This window comes from Malania oleifera, chromosome 4, assembly GCF_029873635.1.
Source record: "Malania oleifera isolate guangnan ecotype guangnan chromosome 4, ASM2987363v1, whole genome shotgun sequence".
Taxonomy (NCBI): Eukaryota; Viridiplantae; Streptophyta; class Magnoliopsida; order Santalales; family Ximeniaceae; genus Malania; species Malania oleifera.
Window position 1 is genome coordinate 93,586,048 of NC_080420.1, and position 24,134 is coordinate 93,610,181.

At 37.5% G+C, this 24,134-nt stretch overlaps 1 protein-coding gene across 1 annotated transcript in view; it reads right to left on the reverse strand.

Annotated features, from left to right (window-relative positions):
* Positions 1-152: 152 nt before the first annotated feature.
* The window catches only part of LOC131152982 (peptide chain release factor PrfB1, chloroplastic), a 41,609-nt gene continuing 17,627 nt past the window's right edge, over positions 153-24,134 (reverse strand). The window contains exons 3-7 of the mRNA XM_058104972.1: positions 23,701-23,921; positions 13,292-13,495; positions 9,230-9,445; positions 646-832; positions 153-547 (exon numbers count right to left, since the gene is read on the reverse strand). Of these exons, the coding sequence (XP_057960955.1) occupies positions 243-547; positions 646-832; positions 9,230-9,445; positions 13,292-13,495; positions 23,701-23,921 (1,133 nt within the window). The 3' untranslated portion in view covers positions 153-242. The remainder of the gene's footprint in view (positions 548-645; positions 833-9,229; positions 9,446-13,291; positions 13,496-23,700; positions 23,922-24,134) is intronic.

A 24,134-nucleotide genomic window follows, 5' to 3' on the forward strand; every position in this document is an offset into this window, starting at 1 on the left:
GAGAGTAATGCATTGAAGATTCAAATAAGCAATTATGTAAACTTCGAGCCCCTCTTGTCCATTTTCGCTTGCTTGAAATAAAAAACCTAGCATTAACTATGAGAAGGTTGTTCGAAGAATTAAAGAGAACGATCATATGGAGAACGACAACATTGAATTCCAAACTTACTTTCGATCTAATAAGATGGAGCTTTCACAAATATACAATGATTTACAGTACCTGAAAAGTAAATCCATTAATGTTATTTTACCGTTCCCGCAGACACTGTAATACTGTACTTGTATTTGAGGTAGGCTTTGATGAATGAATCCAATTCACCATCCATTACAGATGCAACGTCTGATGTCTCAACTCCTGTTCGTACATCCTTGACAAGTTTGTAAGGATGGAATACATAATTTCGTATTTGTTGGCCCCACTCTGCCTTCACTGCATCCCCCCTTATTTGCTTGATTTCAGATGCCCTTTGCTCTTCAGCTATAACCAACAATTTGGCTTTCAGCCGACTTAGAGCCTTGATCTTGTTTGCTGATTGGGATCTCTCTTCTGCATCCCAAGGAAAAGAACAACATAAATATGCAAAAGGGGAAAAAAAAAAAAGGAACATAGCAGGAAAAACCAGAAAACACTCATTCTGTGAAAACCTGTGCAACGAACAGCGACACCGGTGGGAATGTGAGTAATGCGGACAGCAGTCTCGACCTTGTTGACATTCTGACCTCCTTTTCCACCTGCCCTTGAAAAACTAATGTCAAGGTCTTCCTCTGGTATTTCAACATCCAACGACTCTTCAAGGAGAAGAGGCATAACTTCAACACCAGAAAAACTTGTCTGAACATGATTCGAATTCAAAAACATAGCATTAGTAGTCTGACAAACTACCCCACACACACAGACGTGCATACATAAAGACTAATTTGCCGGCATTTTCCGCATATAGAAAAGAGCCTACTAAGAAAGATGAAGAGAATTCAAAGAATGAGTGGATCAGATTTTATCAGAGTTTCAATATTCTAGTGGTCCTTCCTATGTCAGTTTAAACTTCCTCTGACGTAACAGGAAATATATGCACTTTACGGGATAGCTTAAATTTCCTCTGAAGTTCATCCTAAGGGAAAGCTTGCATAGAATTTATAGTACCGTGCATAAGCTGCAGTGGCATTATATGGATTTTAGTAGAATTTAAAAAGCATTATGGATTTTATTTGCTAGTTTAGTAATGGTTGTGCAGTATTGCTTGTGAACTAAGGCGAGCATACGCTATCAAATGAACAAAACTGTTGATCATAATCCCTTAGAAGATGGAACAAGATGCAGAAAACTAGGATTCAAACTATTGGGAAGTAGATCAAAAACATGAAGACTCTCCTTTATTCAAAAAAATTTGTGGAGCTAAAGAACCAAATAGTACGAAGTTGTGGAAATTGTAGGGATGCTGAAGCTTTGTTAAATCAGTGGGTGGTAAATGGAACAGTGTCATCTCAACATGCTTATAATTTTTGGAGAAACAAAGGGAGAACAGTACCCTGGCACAAAGAGGTATGGGAATGTGGAAGTATTCCGAAACATGCATTTACCTTGTGGATGGGAGTCAAAGGAAAGTTACTTACAAATGATAAAATCCAAGGAGAGGAAATAGACCAGAATTGTGTGTTGTGAAATGCAGAGATCGAAACAAATGAACACTTATTCTTCAAATGCGGATTTACAAAGGAAGTGTGGGATCGTGTAAAGGAATGGCTGGGCATTAACAGATCAATGTCTACACTGAAGGCTTCTCTGAAATGGCTCCATAAAGAAGCATAGGGCACTGGGATTCAATCAGTAGGGAAAAAAGTGTGCTTGGCTGCTACGGTTTATTTCATCTGGCAATTTAGGAACATGTGGAAATTTGAAGGAAAGAGGATCTCTCCCTTGGACCTACTCCAGGTGATTCAAAGGTACACTTCTATAGTATTTGATAAATTTAATATGTACAATGATATTTAAATGCTTTCAGCTCTCTGTTAGATTTGGATAAATTGCTGTTTTAGCTTGGAAGTCCTTGATGTCTGTTACTGCTTTGGATGGGGATGTTTTCCCCTGTGTAATCCCAGGGATGCCCTGTGTATGTTGTATATACGTACTTTGATCAATACATTTACCTTTACTGATCAAAAAAAGATGCAGAAGACTGGGAAAATAAACCAGAACAAAGGCATAAACTAAGTTCCCTACACCAAAAGCCAAGTACTTTCTATAAAATTATTGCAGTACAAAACAGAAAATACAACAAAACTTGGTCACTTAACAGTATTGTGAACCAATTTGACGCAGGGAACAATCAAGTAAATTCATTTAGATTACGGTTGTGGGGGAAATTGGAATGGGTGACATTAGAAATAAAAAATTAATCATTCAAATCTGGTATGGAGGCAATAGTCAAAATGACAAATATAACAAGGCATAAAACCATTACCATCTCACAAAGATTCTAAGTCACTGCAGTAAAATGAGAAATACTCGATTTCAATATTCAATTCAGATACCAAGTCACCAACCACTATCATCCTGCTAAATCAAATCTTTCGGTAGATCGATTCAATTTCACTGATTGCCTCACATTTTGGAGTATAGAGGACTGCTTGTAATATCCAGGTTGACAAAATAATTTTATTCATTAATTTGTTTTTAACTGCTTTCTTGATTCTTTGTCCTGCCTGTGAAGATGTTGGTGAACTGGTGATCCCAATGATCATCCATTTCAAAGTAGTGCACTAGATGCCAACCTGCCAACAAAATCATCAAAGAAAGTGGATATGTTTCTTCTTGGTGTGTATATGTTTCCTAGTTTGGAGTTCATTTTCTCCCCCTTAAGAAGAGGTAATCTATAGAATCTTCATCAATTGTCCTTTTGTCTTGAATTTTATAGGTACTCTTTAAGTCTATCCTCTTTTAGGACATTTTACTCTGTTGCAGACTAATGAGATTTTTTATTAAATGAATGACTTGACTCAAAGTTTGGTCTCTTCCTCTATTTGTAATACACATCAAATACATTCTAATGACCATAATACTGTTACTAACTCTCACTAATTAACATACCACTAACACACTTAATAACACTAAAATAACCATTAACACTCCCCCTCAAGCTAGGGCATGGATATCTTATGCTCTTAGCTTGTTACAAATAAATTTAACACAAGTACCTCCTAAATTTAACACAATCAACTTCATTGTGTTTCGTTCGCTCAAGGAAGACCGGTTGGAGGCAATATGATAGCAGCTTGATTATCAGACATCAACTCTATAGACTGACAATGTAGAAACCCAATTCTTCAAACATGTTCTCGAATCAAACAAGTTCACATGTAGTGTGAGCCATAGCCCTATACTCTGACTCAGCACTTGACCTGGCCACAACAATTTGTTTCACTCTTCAAAGAAACCAAATTACCACCAACCACGATACAATCCCGGTTGTTGATCTTTGGTCGGAAGGCGATCAGGCCCAATCTACATATATATATATATATATATATATATATATATATATATATCCCTAAATATAAGTATGAGTTTAATCTCTATATTAGAGAACTCTCCTAGGTGCACCTTTGAGATTTCTAAAGATGCAAATTACTGCGTCCTGGTGACTTGTCCTCAGAGAATCATGGAATTGACACACAACACTTGTTGCAAAAGATATGTCCAGCTGAGTGACTCTGTGATAATTCAACTTCCCAACAAGTCTCTAGTATTATCTTGGATTAGACAATAAATCACCCATGTTTGACACTAGTTGCCACGATGCCTGGGTATATCAACCGGTTTGGATCCAATAACCTAGTATCATCCAACAAATCAAGAACATACTTCGTCTATGACAAAACAATTCCCATACAAGATTTGGATCCCAAGTAGTTCACGATTCCAAATCTTTGGTTTGAAACTTAGTTTATAGAAAATGTTTAGAGCTTTGAATACCTTGATCATCATCACTTGTAATTACAATATCATCCACACACAATATGAAGGATCCTAACCGATTAAATATGACAATAAAACACCGAGTGATCCACTGCACACCATCAAAGGCCAAACTTAAGTACTACAACATTGAATCACTCTGGGAGACTATTTTAAATCATATAGTGTCCTCTTGAGCCAATAAACTAAGCCCGAGTCCCCACCTCCCCAAGCAACAAACCCAGGTGGTTGCTCCATATGGACCTCCTCCTCAAGATCATCATGCAAGAAGACATTCTTCACATCTAACTGATACAAAGGCCAGCGACAAGTGGTGGCCAAGGAGATGAAAAGACATGCTGATATAAGTTTGCCACCTGAGGAAAAAGCATTAGAATAATCCAAACCATACACCTGAATATACCCCTTAGCAATGGGACATGCCCTCAAACAAGCCACAAAACCATCAAGGCTGACTTTTTCAGTATATCCAACGACCAACCACAAATTTGTCAGGAGGAAGAGATACAATTCCCAAGTATCATTTTCCCGTAAAGCATTCACTCTTCAACCATGACATTCCTCTACCCAGAGTGGGCTAAGGCCTCTAGAACAGATTTAGGAAGGGTAGCAAATGGTAAAGTAGTAACAAAACAATAATAGGAGGGTGATAAGAAGTCATAGCAAACATAGTTGGAGATGGGATGTTGTGTACATGTGCCTTTACCTTTTTGGACAACAATGGGAGGATCGACATCATCGGGAATATGATCATCAGACGGGGAAACCAAAGGCGTGCTAGTAGAACCTAGAGGGGATTCTCTTCCTTGGAGTCGCTATCATGAATACACTTGCAAATTATGAGATCGACACAATGCGAAGGACTCAAACTACATGAAGACACAGGTGGTTGAATGGGTAAGGACAACAAACTAGAATCTAGAAGATTAGATAGAAAATGAAGCTCATTGAGATTAGAAGCATTCAGGGACTAAGTATAGTATGGTATAGATTCAAAGAAGGTAACATTTGCAGAAACAAAGAAGTGATGCCGAGTAGGGTTAGAAAGGTGATATCGCTTTTGAGTATATAAGTAGCCTCGAAAGACAAATTTTATAGCACAAGGATCTGATTTATTCACCTTAGGAGATAGTTGATGAACAAAGGACACACACCCGAATATATGAGGAGGTAGAGAGAATAGAGGTGAATTAGGAAAGCAAACTGAGTAAAGAATTTTACTACTAATAACAGAGGACGACATCCTATTGATAAGATAGCAATCAGTAAGTACAAGATCACTCCAAAATACTTTAGGTACATGCATTTGATTAAGTAAGGTGCAAGTGATTTCAAGAATATGTCTATTTTTCCTTTATGCAACCTCATTTGTTGAAGAGTGTGGGCACAAGATGGTAGATGAACAGTACCAAACTAAGTCATATAAGTAGTGAATTGAATATTGAAATACTCTTTAGCATTATCACTCCAAAGCATGGTTTTAAATCGCGGTAGCGGGTAGCGTAACGTAACGGTAACAGGTGTAACGGGAAGCAGGAGTAGCGGATGTTACATAACGGGAAGCGGGTGTAACGGCCGTGAATTTTTTTGAAGCACACACAACCTTGTGCATATTAGCGTACTTGCATGTTTTAAGCTTTTGACCATTCTTAGAAAGGGTTTTAGTGTATTTTGGACCCTTTAGTTCGAGTAACTAAGTTATTTGGTAAGGGCAACAAGTTTACATTTGTCTTAAACCATCATTGATAGAAAATTACGTGTGTGTGCGTATTTATACTTCTCATTGTTCTTATTTGTGATAAATTTTATGTGTGCTAAATGAATTAATAAAATAAAATACATTATACACTCCATTAGTCTATTAGACACATAAGACATACGAATAATATAAATATAAAATAGCTAGAAAAGAAAGAAGGTTGAAGTTGAAAAATAAAGAACATAAATATCACATTACTAATATTATTAAAAAAAAATTCCTAACAAGTTAGTATTTTGAAATTGTTAATTAATGCATCTATTGTGAGTATTTAAAGAAAAAGTAAATTTTGTATCATTGTCATCCTCATTATAATCTTTTCCCCCTCTTGCCACTTGGTATATTGAGAATGATATATGAAAGAGAGAGAAAAAGTAAAAAATAAAATATTTTTTTGGTGTAACAGTCCTATAGTGGTTACGTAACGGCCGTAGCGGCCTTTACGTAACGGTCGCGGTCCGTAACGGCCGCTACGGCCGTGATTTTTCTTCCCACCGATTTCGCGGTGTGTAACGGTATCGGTAACCCAAAAAACCTTTACGTAACGGCGTTACGTAACGGTTGCGGCCTTTATTTAAAACCATGCTCCAAAGTATTTAGAGTAGCAATCAAATTGAGTCTTTATATCAAAACAAAAGGCATAAAATATATGAAATAACTCATAATGATCTTTTTATTAAATATAGCCAAGTCACTTGAATAATCATTCACAAAAGTTACAAAGTACCAAACACCCAACTTAGACAAAATTCTATTAGGATCCCAAACATTATAATGGACTAACTGAAACAGTTTGCAGGTTTCAACTTTTCCAATGAAGACCAAGGCAAAATGAATATGGGGAGGTGTGGTAGTAGTAGGCAATAGGAGATAGCAGCTCAAAGTGATAAAGTCCACTAGTTTCACGCCCTTCGCCAATCGTCTTCTTTGTCTTCAAATCTTGAACGACTATAGAATTGAGGAAGAATGTTACTGAAAAATGAATGGATTTGGTAATCTTCTTAATTTATATAAGATTGAAAGGAAACTTGGGAATATACAAAACCTAAGTAAGAGAAACAGAAGAAGTGCAATTACAATCCTAATTCCCTTAACGATAGTGGTGGATACATTAGCATGAGTAACAAAAGGTAAGTTTTCAAGATATTGAAGAGTGGAGAAGATTTAGGTATACCTATAATACGATCTGTGGCAGCAGAGTCTATAACCCAAGAACTAGGATGAGAAGTACTGGATGACAGACATACTTTGGGATTACCTATTCAGGCAAAAGATGCAATGGGAAAAAAATCTTGGTGTGACGCTTGATACTACTGGAACTTGGAGTACTCTTCCTTTGACATAGATATAGTATGTTGCCCCCCACTTGGCCCCAAAGGTGTGGAGTTGATGGTGGTTGCATTGGCTGCCCCCAAAGGTGTGGAGTTGGTGGTGGTTACATTGGCAACACGTGACGACTTACCATGGAAATCCCAACATTGCTTGATAGCATGAGTACCTCGTCCACAATGAGTGCACTTGCAAGGAGTGTCTCTACCTCGTCCATCTCTAACACCACGACTACTTGAACCACCTCAATAACTTTTGCAGCTGCTTGGTTGAATTTTAGAATCACCATGTATGGCAAAGGCTGTCCTTTAGAGCCAGATGCAAGAGAAGGAGACTGTGTGCTGAAGGAAGCATAAAGGACGCAAGAAAACATCGACAAATGATGACAACTTTGCACGACGAAGAATCTGGAACCAGACGACCTCAAAACTCAGGTTTCAAACCCGCTAGAACACAAAGAAATGTCATCTACTCCCTCTTCTTCTGCATATCATGAACATCGACGGTTATAGGTTGCATGATGTTAAGATTCTCGTGAATACGTTTCATCTCTCCAAAATAATCTGCAATGTTCCTATCTCCCTATTGTAACTGAAAGTACTCTTGGGATAAATCATACATGTGTAATGTTACTAGAATACAAAAGCTTGGCATGATCCCAAATCTCCTTGCAAGTATCTAAATGCATGCATACCCATGCAATCTGGAACTCCATCGAATTCTACGAGAGGGAAACAACCAAAGCATCTTCCTGAATCCACACTTCTTTTGTCTTCTCATCAAAGGGATTAGATTGGAGCAAGTGGTTAGATTTTCCTAATCTCACTAAATAAACCTGAACAGCCTTAGACCACTAAACATCATTCTTTCCATATAATTTTTCAGTTCTTATTTGTGATAGCCATAAAGGAAACATGTTTTTGGGATTCATGGACTCCATCCCAACACTCACAAACCAGCAGCCACACCACTCTCAAACAAGAAGAACAATCAAAACTAATCAGAACAACCACAAACCAACATAACCGCAAATGAGGTGAACCACTGATGAACTGATATAACATTGTCACATCCTTGCAAATCAATTTATGAACACTGCCACTGCTCCGAGAGACTCACAAATAGCCTTTATGACTACAGAACAACAACTAACAGATTAACACAAGTTCATGGTTGAAAAAGTTTCGATATTTGAGCAAAACACATGTCCCATAGCTTGAATATATGGTCTAGGGAAGGAATCAGAACATGCTAGAGGAAAAAATCAGAAAAATGTGCCCGAAACAATTCTCATGCACCAGTGCGTGGGGGCACATGGGGAGGTTTCCGGCAATGGGATTTTGTAGGGTTATGGTTCGAAGGGTTCTGTTTTTGGCTATATGGTTGGTTTAGTGAAATAATGAAGGGTTGCGGTGGTTCTAAGAAGGGCAGCGAGAGGAGGGTGTTTTCCGGTGGCAGCTGAGTTTGGGCTGGTGATAGGGTTTACGTTAGATCATGCTTTGATACCACATTGAGTTTTAATTAAATGAATCACCTAAATCAAAGATAGATCTCTCCCTCTATTTTAATACACATCAAATATGTTCTAATGGTCATAATACCTTTACTAACTCTCACTAACATAATAGTAACACACTTAATATTATTCAAAGACTAAAATAACCATTAACACAGATGTTACTTAATTTTTCAAAGAGAGAGAGGTCCAAAAGGGTCACAATTTTCAGAGCGCTGCAACAAAAGAACCAGCCTGCATTATAAAGGTAAATATCACTAAATTTTCCCCCCAGCAACCATAATAATTAAAGTCATATCTCATGTTTCAATAAAAAGTCCAATGGAAGAAAATATGGGATTAGCAGTAAGCCAGTAACAATAACATAGATTGTTAAATAGCTGAGAAGAGACCTCCGGAACAAGCTGTTACAAATTTGACAGGCATATTTTCCCACAGGTAAAATGGGTGTAAAGGCCAAATACGGCACCACATACCACCACTTCATGATCTTGTCCAGTAGAAACTCTCATATAGCAGAGCGCCCTATTCACTCATTATTACTAAATGAAGTATATATAACATATTTTAGTGTATGCCAGGAAGGTCAGGTCAAGTTCCTAATTTCCACGAACAAAATATAAGCAATATATAGATCACATGACAAATTTACCTGGCGAAGACCTTTTGCATTGAAAGGGGACTGTCGCACAATGCGATGTGTTCCTTTCTCACCAGACAAGTACCCATAAGCATAGCGTCCTTCAAGTTCAATTGTGGCTGACTTAATTCCAGCTTCCTCTCCCATGGACTTCTCAACCACACGTATCTTGTATCGCTGCTTTTCTCCCCATCTCACATACATCCGGAGAAGCATGTCAGCCCAATCCTGCACTGGATTATCAAATAATTTCACACAAAACAAGCAGAAAACAAATAACCTTGCAATTCATAAGTGATTCTATCTACTTAAAATATCTTTTTGATGACAATTAAAATTATAATTAAATAAAATAATATGACCTCCACTCTCAACGAATAAACAATTTTTCTGGGAGAAGATCCTCCAAAAGGGAAGTGGCACAATTGGGTAAACCTTTTTGGATTATATTAAAGGTTTCAGGAAAATGTTAGAATCCTACAAAGGAAAACTGGGAGAAAATAAGATTGAGGAATCTCAGAGATTTTGGGGAACTAGACATTTGAATATTTGATTGAGCAGTGTGCTGCAAGTGTGCTTCCTGTATTTTAAAAGATAAAATAGAGCATTGTCACATCACATCAGGCCCAACACTAAAAATTACATTGGAAGAGGATGACCAGGATGAAACCTAGCAAGCTGTTCAGGCTCGAAAAAGTATAAATTCATGGACATTTATACAATATAATTTGAGAAAAATTACAAAGTATGCCTTTTATAGAGACCAAATAACTCATATGATTGAAGGCAATTTCTATTCATTAAGTTCTCCATCCATCTACTGTAAGAAATAACTTATGCAATATTTCTTGAAATATAGAACCAAAAAACATAAACTGATAAACCATTGCTATTGTTAGGAATCAATGCCAGTATGAGAGAGAAGCCATAGAAGTCAAGAAGAATCACAAGATCAATCAGTGAAATAACAAAATTTAACCAAAATAAATACAGAAACCACAACATGTTTTAATGCAAGATGGCACACAGTCTTGAAATGACTCAGCCAAACATGCAAGATCAAAAGAGGTAAGTTGGAACGAATATTAATGAGAATGAAGCCCTAAAAACATAGCAACATAAAGAGACAACATAGCTTATTTTTCCTATAGAGCACTCAAAGCCCTAAACTCGTTAACATAGAGAGATGATATACCCTATTTTTCATTTTCCTTTTTGGGGGAAGAAGAAGGTAAGATCCCATTAGCCCAGAGGGAAATTATTCTTTACCCTCTACAAGAAAAAAGAGCTTCAGTCTGAAACCTATGACGACCACCATATTAGAAGGGACAAATGCCAACAGGCTACAAGGCTATTTGTGCCACCTTTACTGAAAGTGATCTGCATTCCATAAATGGAGCCATCCAAGATTTGTTTGTCTTGGGATCACCAAATTATGAATTCGGGTCAAAAGAAATCACCAGCAAAAACTGAGCTTTGCAACTGTCCATTAGGAGCTGTCTTATCGTTAAAAACTGGATTGTGTTTATGGATTTCCACGTGCGCTGTGATTTCGACACATCTACTCAATATGTTGCATACATGGGATCTAGGAAAGGTCTATGTATTGCTGCTTTGACACTGTGATCTTTACACCCCAATTCTTGGTGGAACGAATAAATTCATTCCACTACAGCATTTAAAAAGAATCATTGAACAAAAAATAATGAAATAGAATAGAGGTTAAAAAAGAATAAAAGAAAACTTATTTGGTTAATTAAAATTATTTTAACAAGAGATTTAGAGGGCATTTAGTAAAATTAAGTGCTAAGTGTAGAAAACTAAATTCAAATCTAATTTTGTGAATTAGTTTTGAATTGAATTTAAACTAGTTACTAAATCTAAGATTTGAATTATTTTAACTGTTTGGTATCTAATGTCTGAATATGTGTTGTTTTTCAATTTTAACCTTCTCAACAATTAGGAGCATAAATATTTGATAAAATTAATAAGCAATTACATATGCTAAAGTTTTTAATTTAACATAAGCAATATTTTCTTGTCATATATTTAATTAATAATTATAAATAAAAATAATATAATTTATCGTTATACAAAAATAAAATTTATTATTTTAATTTTAAATCACTTGGGTAATGAGTTTTTTGTTAAGATAAAATTGGAAAAGAAACCTCTAAATCTGAATCAGACGTGTTTTCATGTCAATTCTATAAGAGGAATTAGAAAATTCAGAGCTGTCACCAAACATTATGATGTCGAACCAGTTCACAAATTTAATGAACCATTTCAAATATAACCTCTATTCGGAGGTCATTCAGATCAAACAAACGCCCCCTTCATATCAAAATTTCCAAAACATATGATAAGCATAACCTTTAGGCCAACTGATATTGAGAATTCCATTTGATTTATTAGTGGAGGAGGGGCTTAGATGAAAGAAAATTATGAGGGATGTGCTAAAACATAAACATAAGAGTTCGGGCAAAGGGAGAGGGAACAAAAAAAAAAAACAGGATGGAGCATGCAACAACCACTTAGCAGCTCTGAAGACCAGCAGCCGACACCTAGCACACAGATGGCAGCACTGCAGGACATTGTTGCCACCAGTTGCTGCAGTCCTGCCATGTTTCCAATTCCAGCCTAAAAGGAGACAATTGGCAAGCAGCTGCTGTTTTTGACCTTTCCAGCCCCGCAGAGCAGCCTCAACACAAAGAAGAATACGACAAACTCTGAGAGAGAGAGAGAGAGAGAGAGAGAGAGAATCAGGAGAAAATACAATAAATTTAGAAAGAAACCAAAACTAAGTTGAAGAAGCTGAAGATAAAGGTAGGTGTTCGAAATTTTCATTTATTCACCAGGTGTTTTTGGGTATTTAAGGATAGAAACTTGCTTAAAGTTGAATCCTAAGGGAGATTTAAGCTTGTTATTTCTAATTACTTAACATGGCTGCATATATAATTTCTTTAGTTATCATAGCTATCTTGTTTGGTTGGGAAATTTTCATGTGGTAGGTATTCATCTTGTAAGGATGATTGTTTTACTTGCTATCAAAAAGCTTGTGAAATAGCTAGCACCATGTGTTGTTGTGACTGTGATATTGGAATTTGAGCAAGTAGGGATTGTGTCTCCCTTGGCTGAAAGGCCCTAAACCTCCAAAGGATGTTCCCGCATTAAGCAGTGGTTGGCCAAGCCGGAATTTGGCACTTGTTTGAGATAAAATGTGTATTTAGTTGGGACAGCGCTGCTATGTTGGAAAAAAAAAATGTGTAAATGCATTTTTTTTGGATGTTTTATGATGGTAAACTTAGATGAAGAGATTGCTTAGAATAAAGAGTGGTGATGCCTATTGCCTAGAATAAAGAGAGTATTCCTGCACCTTCTGATTGTGCATGCATGTAAGAAATCATGTGCTAAATATTGAAATCCTTACTTAAATAAGGAGAATTAAGAATGTCTACTGAGCTTGTGGTTGCTCACCCTATATCTTAATATTTCAGATTCAAACTGAAGGAGAGCGCTTCTTATTAAGTTCTTCAAGAGACTGCCATTTTTGACATGTATTACAGGTTGCAAGAAGACAATAGGGATACTAAGCATGCATTTAGATGGCAGTTATGTATGTAGACTAGGAAGTGTGAAAAATGTTGTAGGGTAAAACGTTTTTAGTTTCTTTATGAAGCATATGTGTGTATCTTGTGTTTTGAACAAATATTCACTCTTAATTGGTTTCTCAAATATTCACTCTTAATTGGTTTCTAACTTGTTTTCAAATGACAGTTTAGCAAAACAAATTCTTGCCTAGGCCTAGTGATTCCATTGGATTTTAGATGGAGTCACAACCGGGCATGAGCCAAAAGCATTGACGCGGCAAAACACACAGCTCTGACAATTGATATAGTTTGCCCATTAAGTGGTTTTCCCAGTTCAGCCGACCAGACTGATAAATTTTTGGATGCAGCTGCCCAAATGCTAAATTTTGGCACACACCTAGGTGTATTATAGGTACATTACATAACATGACAAAGGTCAAATCTCAACAAATTTTAACCATTAGTAGTTAGATCAAGTGATTACTTGTGCGTCAGTACCCCCAGCACCAGCACTGATAGAGATAACAGCACCTTCTTTGTCATAGGGACCAGAAAGTAGTTGAGTCAACTCAAATTGATCCAATCTCTTGGTCAGTTCTTGAATAATACTGGAAGCTTCTTCAAGGAGCCCAGTATCTATGGAGTCCATCTCCTCAGTGAGGTTAATTATCGTTTCAGCATCTTCAACCTGCATTAAAAGCATCATAAAAATAAAATAAAGTTATTATTTTTTGGATATAAAAAGAGCAAATTTTATTGAAGAGGAGAGCAAATACAACAAGGAGCATAAGAATCCTCACAGAAAATCAAAAAAGGAAAAACAGAGAAAACATCGCAACAGAACTGCTAACAAATCATGCTCAAAATTAGAAAAAGACAATCCTTTAAAACAACCAGCTGCGAAAGCCTACAATGATGCCATATACCCAATCCTCCAGAGCATAAAGGACGACTTCCTATTTCCTGAGAAAATATCAGCATTCCTCTCCAATCAAGTACCCAACAAGAAAGCTAAAAACCTGCAACTCCACAAAGTCGAACCGTCTCTACTCCTTCCAAAACCTATAAATGACACAGATAGCAAATCCTCCACCAACCCTGGACAAACCCAACTCTCTCCAAGTACTTCGAGATATTTGTTCCAGACCCTCCAAGAAAATTAACAATGAGAGAACAGGTCAGAAGCACATACTGAACACCCAAAACATAAAGAGCAAACATCTGGATATAAAGCCTTAAAAGGCCTTCTATTCTGCAACAGATTATCAGTATCAACTATATGGATTTGGGGCAGGGGAATTTAGAGCTAATGTGGCCCTCCTAGAATGCACAGGTTGGTGTTCGCCATTTGAAGGAAGTTGCAGATCTTCCAAATGCTGTAGTTGAGGAAGGGACTATGGTTATCATCCTGTATAATGAAGACTCGTTCTAGACAGGGAATGCTGCAACTCTGATACTGTCACGAGGAATCCTCATTCAACTACCAAAGACAGATCAGGGGTCTTCCAATCCTTTTCAAGATATTCTTCCCATTCCAAGTATTGGACCAAATTTGTTGAATATAACTTTGTGCCAAAAAGGAGCTAATGAAGGAGAAGGTATCACTCATTTGCCCACTCTTTTTTTAACTTTTTCTTTTTGGGCGTTGGGGGGGATGACATAAGAGGCTGATGAGTTGGAATGTTAAGAGGGTTAGGTGACTTTGAGATGGGCCTGATTCAAGAAATGGTTTCTAGCTATTCTCCTTATATTTTGTGTTTACAAGAAACTAAGCTTGAAAAGGTAGATGGGGAAGGATTGAGCTGCTATACCTCCTTGGGGGACATTTTGATTTTGTGGGAACCCTAGTTTGGTAAATAGAGATGATTGTCTTTGGGGTATTTTTCTCTTTATCATGTTGCTTGAAGTTAAGGGGAGGGGGCAAAGTTGTTCACTTCCGTCCACTCGACCCATGTTCCATTCTCAGTTTTGAGAGGAGTTGTGTGCAGTGTATGAGTTTTGTTAACCTAGATGGGGGGTTTTGGTGTTGGGGGAGGGGGAGGGGGTTCATTTTCTTCAAATTATGAAGTGGGTGGGTCTGCCCCTTCACTGGACCCCGCATACGCGGGAGCTTTGTGCACCAGGCTGCCCTTTTTTTTTATGAAGTGGATGGGGCCTGCAAGATATTCTTCTGTAGAATGCTTTGTTCACTTGGGGTGTGTGTGTTTGCTGCCCCAGGGGGGGGGGGGGGTGGTGAGGGTAGGGCAGCTGCTAGTCAATTAGATTTCTGTGTAGCGAGGAGTTTCCTGATCTTGTGCAGGAAGTTCTAACCATAACAGTTTCTGATCATTTTTCCCCATTGGATCCATTCAGGTTTGAGAACAAGTGGGTGGATCATCATTCTTTTCATCTTTTGGTTGGGAGACTTGGGGTGATTATTCTGTAGCAGAGTGGGAGGAATTTAAGTTATTGAGGAAGCTTAAGAGGATAAAGAGGTTCTATAGAAGGGAGATTTAGAGGTGATTGAGGATATTAAAGTGAAAAATGTGAGTGTTTTAAGTGAGTTGAGTGTTTTGGACAGTAAAAAGTAAGTTGAGGGTATTTCAGCAGAGGAGGGTGTTAAGTGTGTAAGTCAAATGAACTAGTGGATGTAATTTTGAAGGATGGTGGGAGTTGTTGGCAGAAAATTAAATTTAAGTAAACGAGGGAGGGCGATTGTAATTAAAAAATATTTCATGGGGTAGCAAATGGAAAAATGACACTAACTATATAAGAGAAATGGAGTTGGGGGACGGGTAGGTGGTGATTGATGTTAGGGTGATTGCATAAGTAAATTACTTCTTTTCAGAAATCTTTATGCTGAGGAAGATTTTAATGGGTCGATGATTAAAAGGTTCATTTGGAATGAAATTTCTTATTCTCAAATGGCTCGGTTGCAGAGGTTTTTGAAGCGGGAGGTCAGGGCAGAGGTGTTTAGAGAGGGATGCAGCTTTGGATCCAGATGGAAACATAGTTTTTTTCTTTTTCAGTAAGTGTTAATTTTTTGCTTTTTTAATAAGTGTTGGATGTGGTGGGGAAGACTTAATCAGAGTCTTTCAGGAGTTTCATGGGAATGGAAAATTAGTGTCAATTCTACCTCAATAACTTTAGTGCCAAAGAAGAGTAACTATGGTGTCGGACTTTTGGTCTATTTGTTTGATCATTGCAAAGGTTCTTAATGATGGGTTGTTCTGTATTTAGTGACACTATTTCTTTTGCCTAGAGTGCTTTTTTTGGGTATACAAATTGTGGATGCTATCTTAATGGCTAAGAGGTGGTGGAGGATATTATTCATGGTAAGAAGACAGGAATTGTGTTTAAATAGGATTTTGAGAAGGCGTATGATCATTATTAGTTGGGATTCTTCAGACAAGGCATTGAGGAAGGATTTGGAGATAGGCAGAGGAAATGGATGAGGGCATGTTTATCCAATTCATACTTTCCAGTGATAATCAATGCGGAGCCAAAAGCTTGGTTTAGCTCTTCTACAAGAGTGAGACATGAGGATTCTTTATCCCTGTTTTTGTTCGTCCTTGTGGTGGATGTGTTGAGTATGATGATACAGTGTCAGGCAGTGAACAGGGGGTTGTGACACGTATTGAGGCGGAGAGGTCATTGTTACCCAACTGCAATTAGCTCATGACTCCATTATTTTCTTATATGATAATATTGAGCCTTCTATAAATAGTTTTTACCATTTTACAGATTTTTGAGACTGTCACTGGTCTTAGAATTAATTGGGGGAAGAGTGGAGTTGGGGCTGTTAATCTTAGTTCTGGTTTTGGTTTTTGAGTTGAGTAGCTGGGAGTGGTGTCTTAGATTGGCCTTTGACCTATTTAAGAGACCTTTTGGGATGGAAGGCCTTGCTACTTGGCGTTCTGGGATTCAGTGGTTACTAAAGTGGCTAAGCATTTGGATGGGAGGAAAGGTTCTGTATTCTCTTTTGTTGGCCATATCACCCTTGCCGAGGCTAGTTTGTTAACATTACTTCGTATTTTTTTTGTCTTTGTTTAGAATTCTGGTGGAGTAGTTCAAAATCTTGAGAGGATTATGAGGGATTTTCTTTAATCAAGGAAGGTAACACAAGGAACTTGGTTAGGTGGGAGGTTGTCAACGGAGGAAGGGGTTTTGGTCTTGGTAATTTGGTGTCTAAAAGCACTCTCTTGGTAAATGTTGTGGCAGTTTCTCAAATCCCTTTGGCACAGAACTATAAGAAATAAGTTTGGCTGCAAGTTAATGGGTGGGACGCTGACATGGATATCAGATGTTCTTTAGAGTCATTGCAGGTTCATTTTGCAGGTTTATCCATCCTTTATTCCTTTCGCAATGTTTAAATTGAGAAGAGGTAATCGCATTCACTTCTGGGAGGACCTTTGGGTGGGGTGTTCTGCTTTGTCATGTTCCCATGGGTTTAAATTTCCACAAAATTGTCATAGCTTCTGCTTTCCATCAACCTTGAAATAGAACTAGCAGTCGTCTTAAAAAAATTTGGCTGAAATTTAAACAACTCATCCAAAATTAATCAAAATTTAAAATGTGAGGTTTAAATGCAAAGTGAAATTTCTTCTCAGTTTGTCTAGATTTTTTATTGAAACCAAAGATTGTTACAAGGGCTTTAGAAATTATATATGAAAATTAAACCTAGAAATTAGCAACAACATTTTATTCAATATTTATCTCTAAATTATCCTTATTCGTATTAGATAGTATTGAACTAATTTATGAATTTCATTTATATATTAACTGAATATGTTATGCCTACTGCACCTCACACACAACATGCCCGCCATTCATGTGTTTAGTTTATAAGTACTAGTTCTAAAACTTGCATTGTTATGTCTATTAACCATTCTAAAGTTTCATAAAAGAATTACATGCTTTACAACTTCTTCATTTAAAATCATAAAATTGAAATCAAATTTTCCATACTTTGGAGCCTTCAGAATTTAGTCAAAATTGAAATTTAAGACCTTGAGTGCTCCTTTGCTTTTCTTTTTTCATAATAAAAGAAAATATATTAAGAGAAGAAAAGGAGGCTATAACCTAAAAGAGGAAGCAATCATCAAGAGAGAGAGAGAGAGGAGAGAGAGAACAAGAAAATAAAAAGCAGAAGGAACCTATCTAACAATTCAAATAATAAACATCCTTTTTAAATCCTTGCCTTCATAATTCACCGAACACTTCAAACTTGCTAATTCATGTTTCCCTTCTTAAATTTCCTTTTAACCCCATCCAAGTGAACTCCATAACCTCCAAGACCAGAAAACCACAAACCCATCTCATCCATCAATTGTTGAGCTTCCAAATCCTTCCGACCAACCTCATCTACTGGAGTGGACAGAATTCTCTTGTTGCACTGCTGCTGCTTACCCATTCCATCCTCCTCAATTATAAAAGTAGCCTCCAAACATTTTATCAGAGATGGTGGCACATATGATAAACACCCAAGTAAATCAGTTAATTCAGAAACATAGCTACACTGTTCTAGAATCTTATCCAAATGCATGCCATCCTCATCCGCAAATTCACAGATGTCAACACTTTCAGTGTCCAACATATAATCCCACGTTTCCTTCTCCTTACCCTTGCTACTCCTCACATTTGTTCCTCCCTTTTGAATACTCTGGAGATTCACAACATTTATAGTACTTTATGCATTGTTTCTCGCATCTTTTTTCTGTTATTCCAGCAGACGCTTGTCCACCAGGAATACATAAACCCTCTCGAAGTTCCTTCCCTTACCAATAGATTTATCCCCCTTGTTGACAGCAAAATCCTTTGGATATCACCCGCACCTCATTCCTGCACCATAGTGCAAGACCCTTCCTCAGCTCAAGGGCAGCTTATTGAGTAAGCCCTTGTCCTAGCAGCAACCATCTCAACCAAACGCACAGGAAATTCCAAGACTAATAGAGTTGCTACTGTCCCTGGTAAGAGTCTGCCCTGCAGGATTCACCCCCTGTCAATCCCCCTGTGCAGCACGGTGGAGGGCTTGGATCCCCTTTCTACAATATGGCATTAACTCTATTATGAGGAAGGGGTAGGGCCGGCTCCTACTCCACATGAGAGCTAGCTGTACCAGGATTATTCAATCCCTCCCAAAAACTTGAAATGGGCTGATTACCTCCTCTATGATTAATTAGAATTTTGGCCAGACAAGGAAGCCCACCTAACCCTAATCTTCTTTAAGCCCAAGCTTTACACGAACTTTAGGCTGAAATTTGGGCCTGGTTACCATTTAAAACTTTTGGACTTTGGGCCTGTTCACTCACCCAGCTCAATTCCTCAAATCCTATACTTTCCAAAGCACACCCCCAAGTCCAAATTGATTGAAAGGCACCCTGGCTCACTCCATCCCATCTTCGCTGCACTCCCAGCCCCCAAAGAAAACCCTAGCTGCCTCCGCGATCAGTGCCGTAGTCCCATACAGAGATGCTGTCCCACTGATGGAGGGCAAACAGACTGTTGCTGCACCTGCTGTGGCTGTCTGTTGCTTCACCTGCTGCAGCGCTTGCTGCTGCTGCATCTGCATCACACGACCACATCTATGACAGATCTTCTTTTCCACCATACCAGGCTCCATGAATGACTGCACCTCTGTAAACCCTCACCTACACCACCATCTCCATTATGGAAAACCCAACCACTGCACAGAATTCTTTCATGAACTTTCCCAATCCATCCCCTTTTGATTCACCAGGAACAAACACCTAAAAATGTATTCCTTTCCATCCCAACCCTATCTCCAAGAATTTTCCAAGTTTTTGTTTTGTCAAATCGCCAACCAGTATCTCACACTACCAAATCAAATACTTTGGAAACCCCTCCCCAGCCTGCCCAAAAAAATCCAAACCACATGAGACCCACTTTACTGCTACTTGTTTGTATCAGTGTTACCAAGAATGTGGAATGTCTGGTTCATGGAACAGGAATGAGATTGTGGCACAGAACATACTCTACAATGTGAAAGATTAAGGGTACTAATATATATAAATTGGCGATAAATGAGTACCAGCACTACAGATTTTAGGGAGAATGTTGAGATGTTTCAAAATCTAGAAGAGACTGTCTTTTGTAAAATAGATTAATAATGACTGAAAGTAGAATTACAATGTAATGGTTCCCCATTTTAACTAATTAAAAAATATGCTATGGGAAAATTATTGAATTTAAACTTCGGATCATTAGGTTTTGAGTTCTGGAATGAAAATGTACCATGTTTTGCAACGTTTATACCAATTCATGGTATGCTATGGTGCTAGTGTTTTCTGGCAACTATGGTTTCATCTTTCTTCTCTAGAACGAAAATGTACCATATTTTGGAACATTTATACCAATTCATGGCTTGCTAGGGTGCTAGTGTTTTCCGGTAACTATGGTCTGTATCATCTTTCTTCTCTCCGTAACAATGTCATTTCTTCCTTTCAAATTCCAGATGGTTACTCCTTTTCTTGGCAATTTCCTTTTAGAAGGGATTTGAATGATAGGGAATTGGAGGAGCATTCTTCTTTGCTCATTGTGTTGGAGGGTTGTAATATCTCTAGCAAGAGGGCTGTAGGATCTTTATTTTGGATTCTTCAGGTGGTTACTGGTAATTCGTGTTTAAGTTTTTTTTTTTTTTTCCCTCTTCATATGGGAGGCTAAAGTCCCTTCTAAAATAAAGGCCTTTGTATGGTTGGTGGCCTTCAATAGAGTTAACACCTACAATCTGCTGCAGAGTAGGAGGCTTTCCAAGGCTTTTTCTCCACATGTGCTTTCTGTGCGCAAGCTGTCTGGTGAATGTTCCCATTTGTATTTGCACTGTTTATATTCTTGGGGGTTGTGGAATACATTAACTAGAGTATTTGGCAACATTTGGGTATGCACGACGTGGCAGACCTTTTGAGTAACCCTTTCAAAGATTTTGGGAAGGGGATGGATGTCAGGAGGTGTGCTCTTTTCGCTGTTTTATGGATAATGTGGTTTTAAGGGAGTGGTTGCATCCCTTCGGCAAGAAAGTGCCTCTACCTTTACTTTGGGAAAGGGTTACGTATTAGGCATCCCTTTGAGCACTTTGTGCTGGTTGTTTCAATGGCTGTTGTTTTCAGGATGTCAACCATAAGTGGAAAGCTTCATTGAGCTGATAGAATTTTATTCTTTTCTTTTCACTCTTGGTTTGAGGACTTCTTGTTCTCTTCATTGTATTTTTCTGCTGGCTGTTGTAATAAAGGTTCCTTTTCTATTAAAAAACCACTTTGAGATTTTATTTTATTTTTAAAAAAAACTATATTAAATTATAGATGTTTCCAATGGAAGAATTCATACATTGAGAATTTTCAAAAAATAGAAAGGAAAAAAATGCATATGCACATTTAGATTTCTTTTACAGAGTGTATTATATCAATATAAAAATTTAATATTTGTGATACGTAATACATTTAAATATAGAACAATATAATTTTCATTTACATGTCCTTGTATCTTGTCCTATATTTTTAGGGTTTATTGTGGCCCACTGCTTGTGCTGTGTTTGTGGTATTCATGCAGTGTTTTATAGTCGTAAAGAGAATATAACTTCCTATAAAAAAGTTTGGGTTTTCATACTTATAAGCTTGATGAAGCAAGACTGACTGGCAGCAAGAAAATTGTAGAAAATTAAGAGAAAACCAAAATAAGCTAACATATATAAAATAAATATGAAAAATAAAGAGAGAGAAAATCAGTGCAGGACTTAATTTTCCATATTCAGATCTGCCTCTCACAGTTAGACGTCAGGCCCTTATAGAGGTTTTCTCCTAATACTAAATACGGAACAATATCTGAGAAATAATATCACATTCCATACGGAAACAATCTCTATTAGAAAATAGCAAATCCATAAATAAGGACACCTAATTTGGGAAATAACAGCAACTCCCTAATTAAAGAAACATAATGGCAAATCATGAATGCTGAAAATTACATAATTAAATCCAAATATCCTAAATCATGCCTACACATGTAGAAAATACAAACATCTCCAAATGCCTTAATCTTGCTGACACATGGCCTCTTGACGTTAATCTTGCTCACACATGACCTTTTGACATTTCCATCATTCTCCCATGGTATGGAAAAAATTTGATCTTGAATTGAAGGATGATGAACTGACGAACCATGCAAAATTGGAGATGATCGATATAATCCACAAGTTTCAAAAATAAGCGTAAGTGCAAGTGGACAGAGACATTGAAAACAAACTTATTGGGAATGATAAACTCCACATGTGCGATCTCACTCACATCTTCAGCCTCAAACTCAATGGAGTTACCTCCACAGATGGCTAAATCTATGCAATTTCCACCTCCTGAAATTCCTTTGTGGATTCTTTGGGCTTGTATGTCAAATTTGGAATGTCTTTTACACCCTCATCCTATTGCACTATCTCCACATACCTCTCCTTTCCCTCTTTAAGATTGAACTCTTTTCAGTCAACCGCATTGTGAGATTCGACAATATTAGGTTGATCGCTTAGCTCGGTAATTGCTGGAGTAATTTGTTCTGTTGTAGCTACAGCCTCTTATCGACGAACCGAAATGGGCCATTGCTTCTGTCAGTTCACTGTTTGTGTTTGCAATTTCCTTCTTAATATTGTATTTCAGATTTGTCCATTCTACAAAGACATGGATATTCTAAAGATCTTGAATTCATGCATATCTCGCTGAACGGGCTTGAATTGGTCTTTGATCACCATGGTTGTTGCAAGGATTGGGTATGGATGATGATAGTAGGGATGCAAGAGTGATAGTGGGGTGACAGCCACAGCACAGGATTGAATTTAAGGCTGTGGGTTAGGATTTGGGATGTTCTCACTTCAATAGCACACACAGTTGGAAGATGGAAGAGCTATGAAGCTGTGATGTTGTAGATGAGCAGCAGGCAACTTGCAGTGCTGCATCTATTGCTGGCAAGACTTCAACTTGATGGTGCTCTGGCAGTGGCCCATGATTGAAATGAACAGAGAGGTGAGTGATTTGGGAGTTGCTCAGCAAGAAAGATAATCTGGTCAGTAAGTTGCTGCAGGTGTGTGTGTACTATGGGCTAGGTTTCATCTATGGCTAGTAAGACTGGACAAATGGTTGTCTGTATGCTGTGCTGAATAGTGGATCATGGTTTGGTGACAGGAGCAAGGGAGGATTGAGATGAGGTTCCAATACCAAATAGATGCTGGCCAATTGGCAACAGATAATTCAACAAGAAAATGATAGAAAATTAAAAAAAGCATAAAGAAGATATCTGAAAATAAATGGAAAAAATAAAAGGGAAGCAAGACCAGTTTAGGGCTTAATTCTCCATGTTCAGATCAGCCTCGCAGATTTAGAAATGAAGCCTTTGGATAGGTTTTCTCCTAATACTACATAAGGGAACAATCACTAATAAATAATATCGAAATATTAGAAAATCCCTAATTAATGAAACATAATAGCAAATGTGTAAATACTGAATTGCATAATCAAATCTAAATATCCTAAATTATGCCTAAACTACACATATGGTGAACAAAAACATCTCCAAATGCCTTAATATGCCTTAATCTTGCTCACGCGTTTGACATTCCCCATCACTTAATTATGACACTGCATTATCAATTAGTCCACAAGAAATATTTAAAATATATTAAAATCTATATTAAACTATATTAAAATATATCACCTAAAAATTCACTTGCAATAATGTGCAATACACATGACATATTTACAAGTCTGCATATGCGTGTATGCACCTGTGAGTATGTGTATGCACATGTGTGTTTGAGTATAATATGATATATACACATGCACATAAATAACATAAAAAAAAATTGTTCCAAGTTTAAAAATAAAAAAAAAAAGCACCAGAAAAGAAAACAGATTGTACTTGGGTTTTGAACTCATTGAGTAGATTTATTTTGTCTTTGACTTCAGTCAGAGCCAGAAGGATTTCCTGAGCTTTGATGCGATCATCCCAAAAGGAGTTATCTGCTGTCCTTTTCTCCAAAACCACAAGATCTTCTTCTAGTTGATGCAGGCAAGCAGAGGCCCTAATCTCTTCAACACGTTTTGAAGTTGTTTCTACATCTTTCCTTAAGGCATAAAAATCTGTCAACAAAACCAGAGTCAGTTCAACATAGATGAACCAGTTTATAGCGACTGCCCTTTTGGAAAGCAATAATGTGACAAAATTAAGCGGATCCTTACATGCATTTGATATCTGACAACCTTCACTTGCATCTAAAGGGCACAGATTTCAGAGAGACAGGCAATGCAGAATTTAAACAGGAAGAGAACAGATATAATTTGTACTTATTCCAT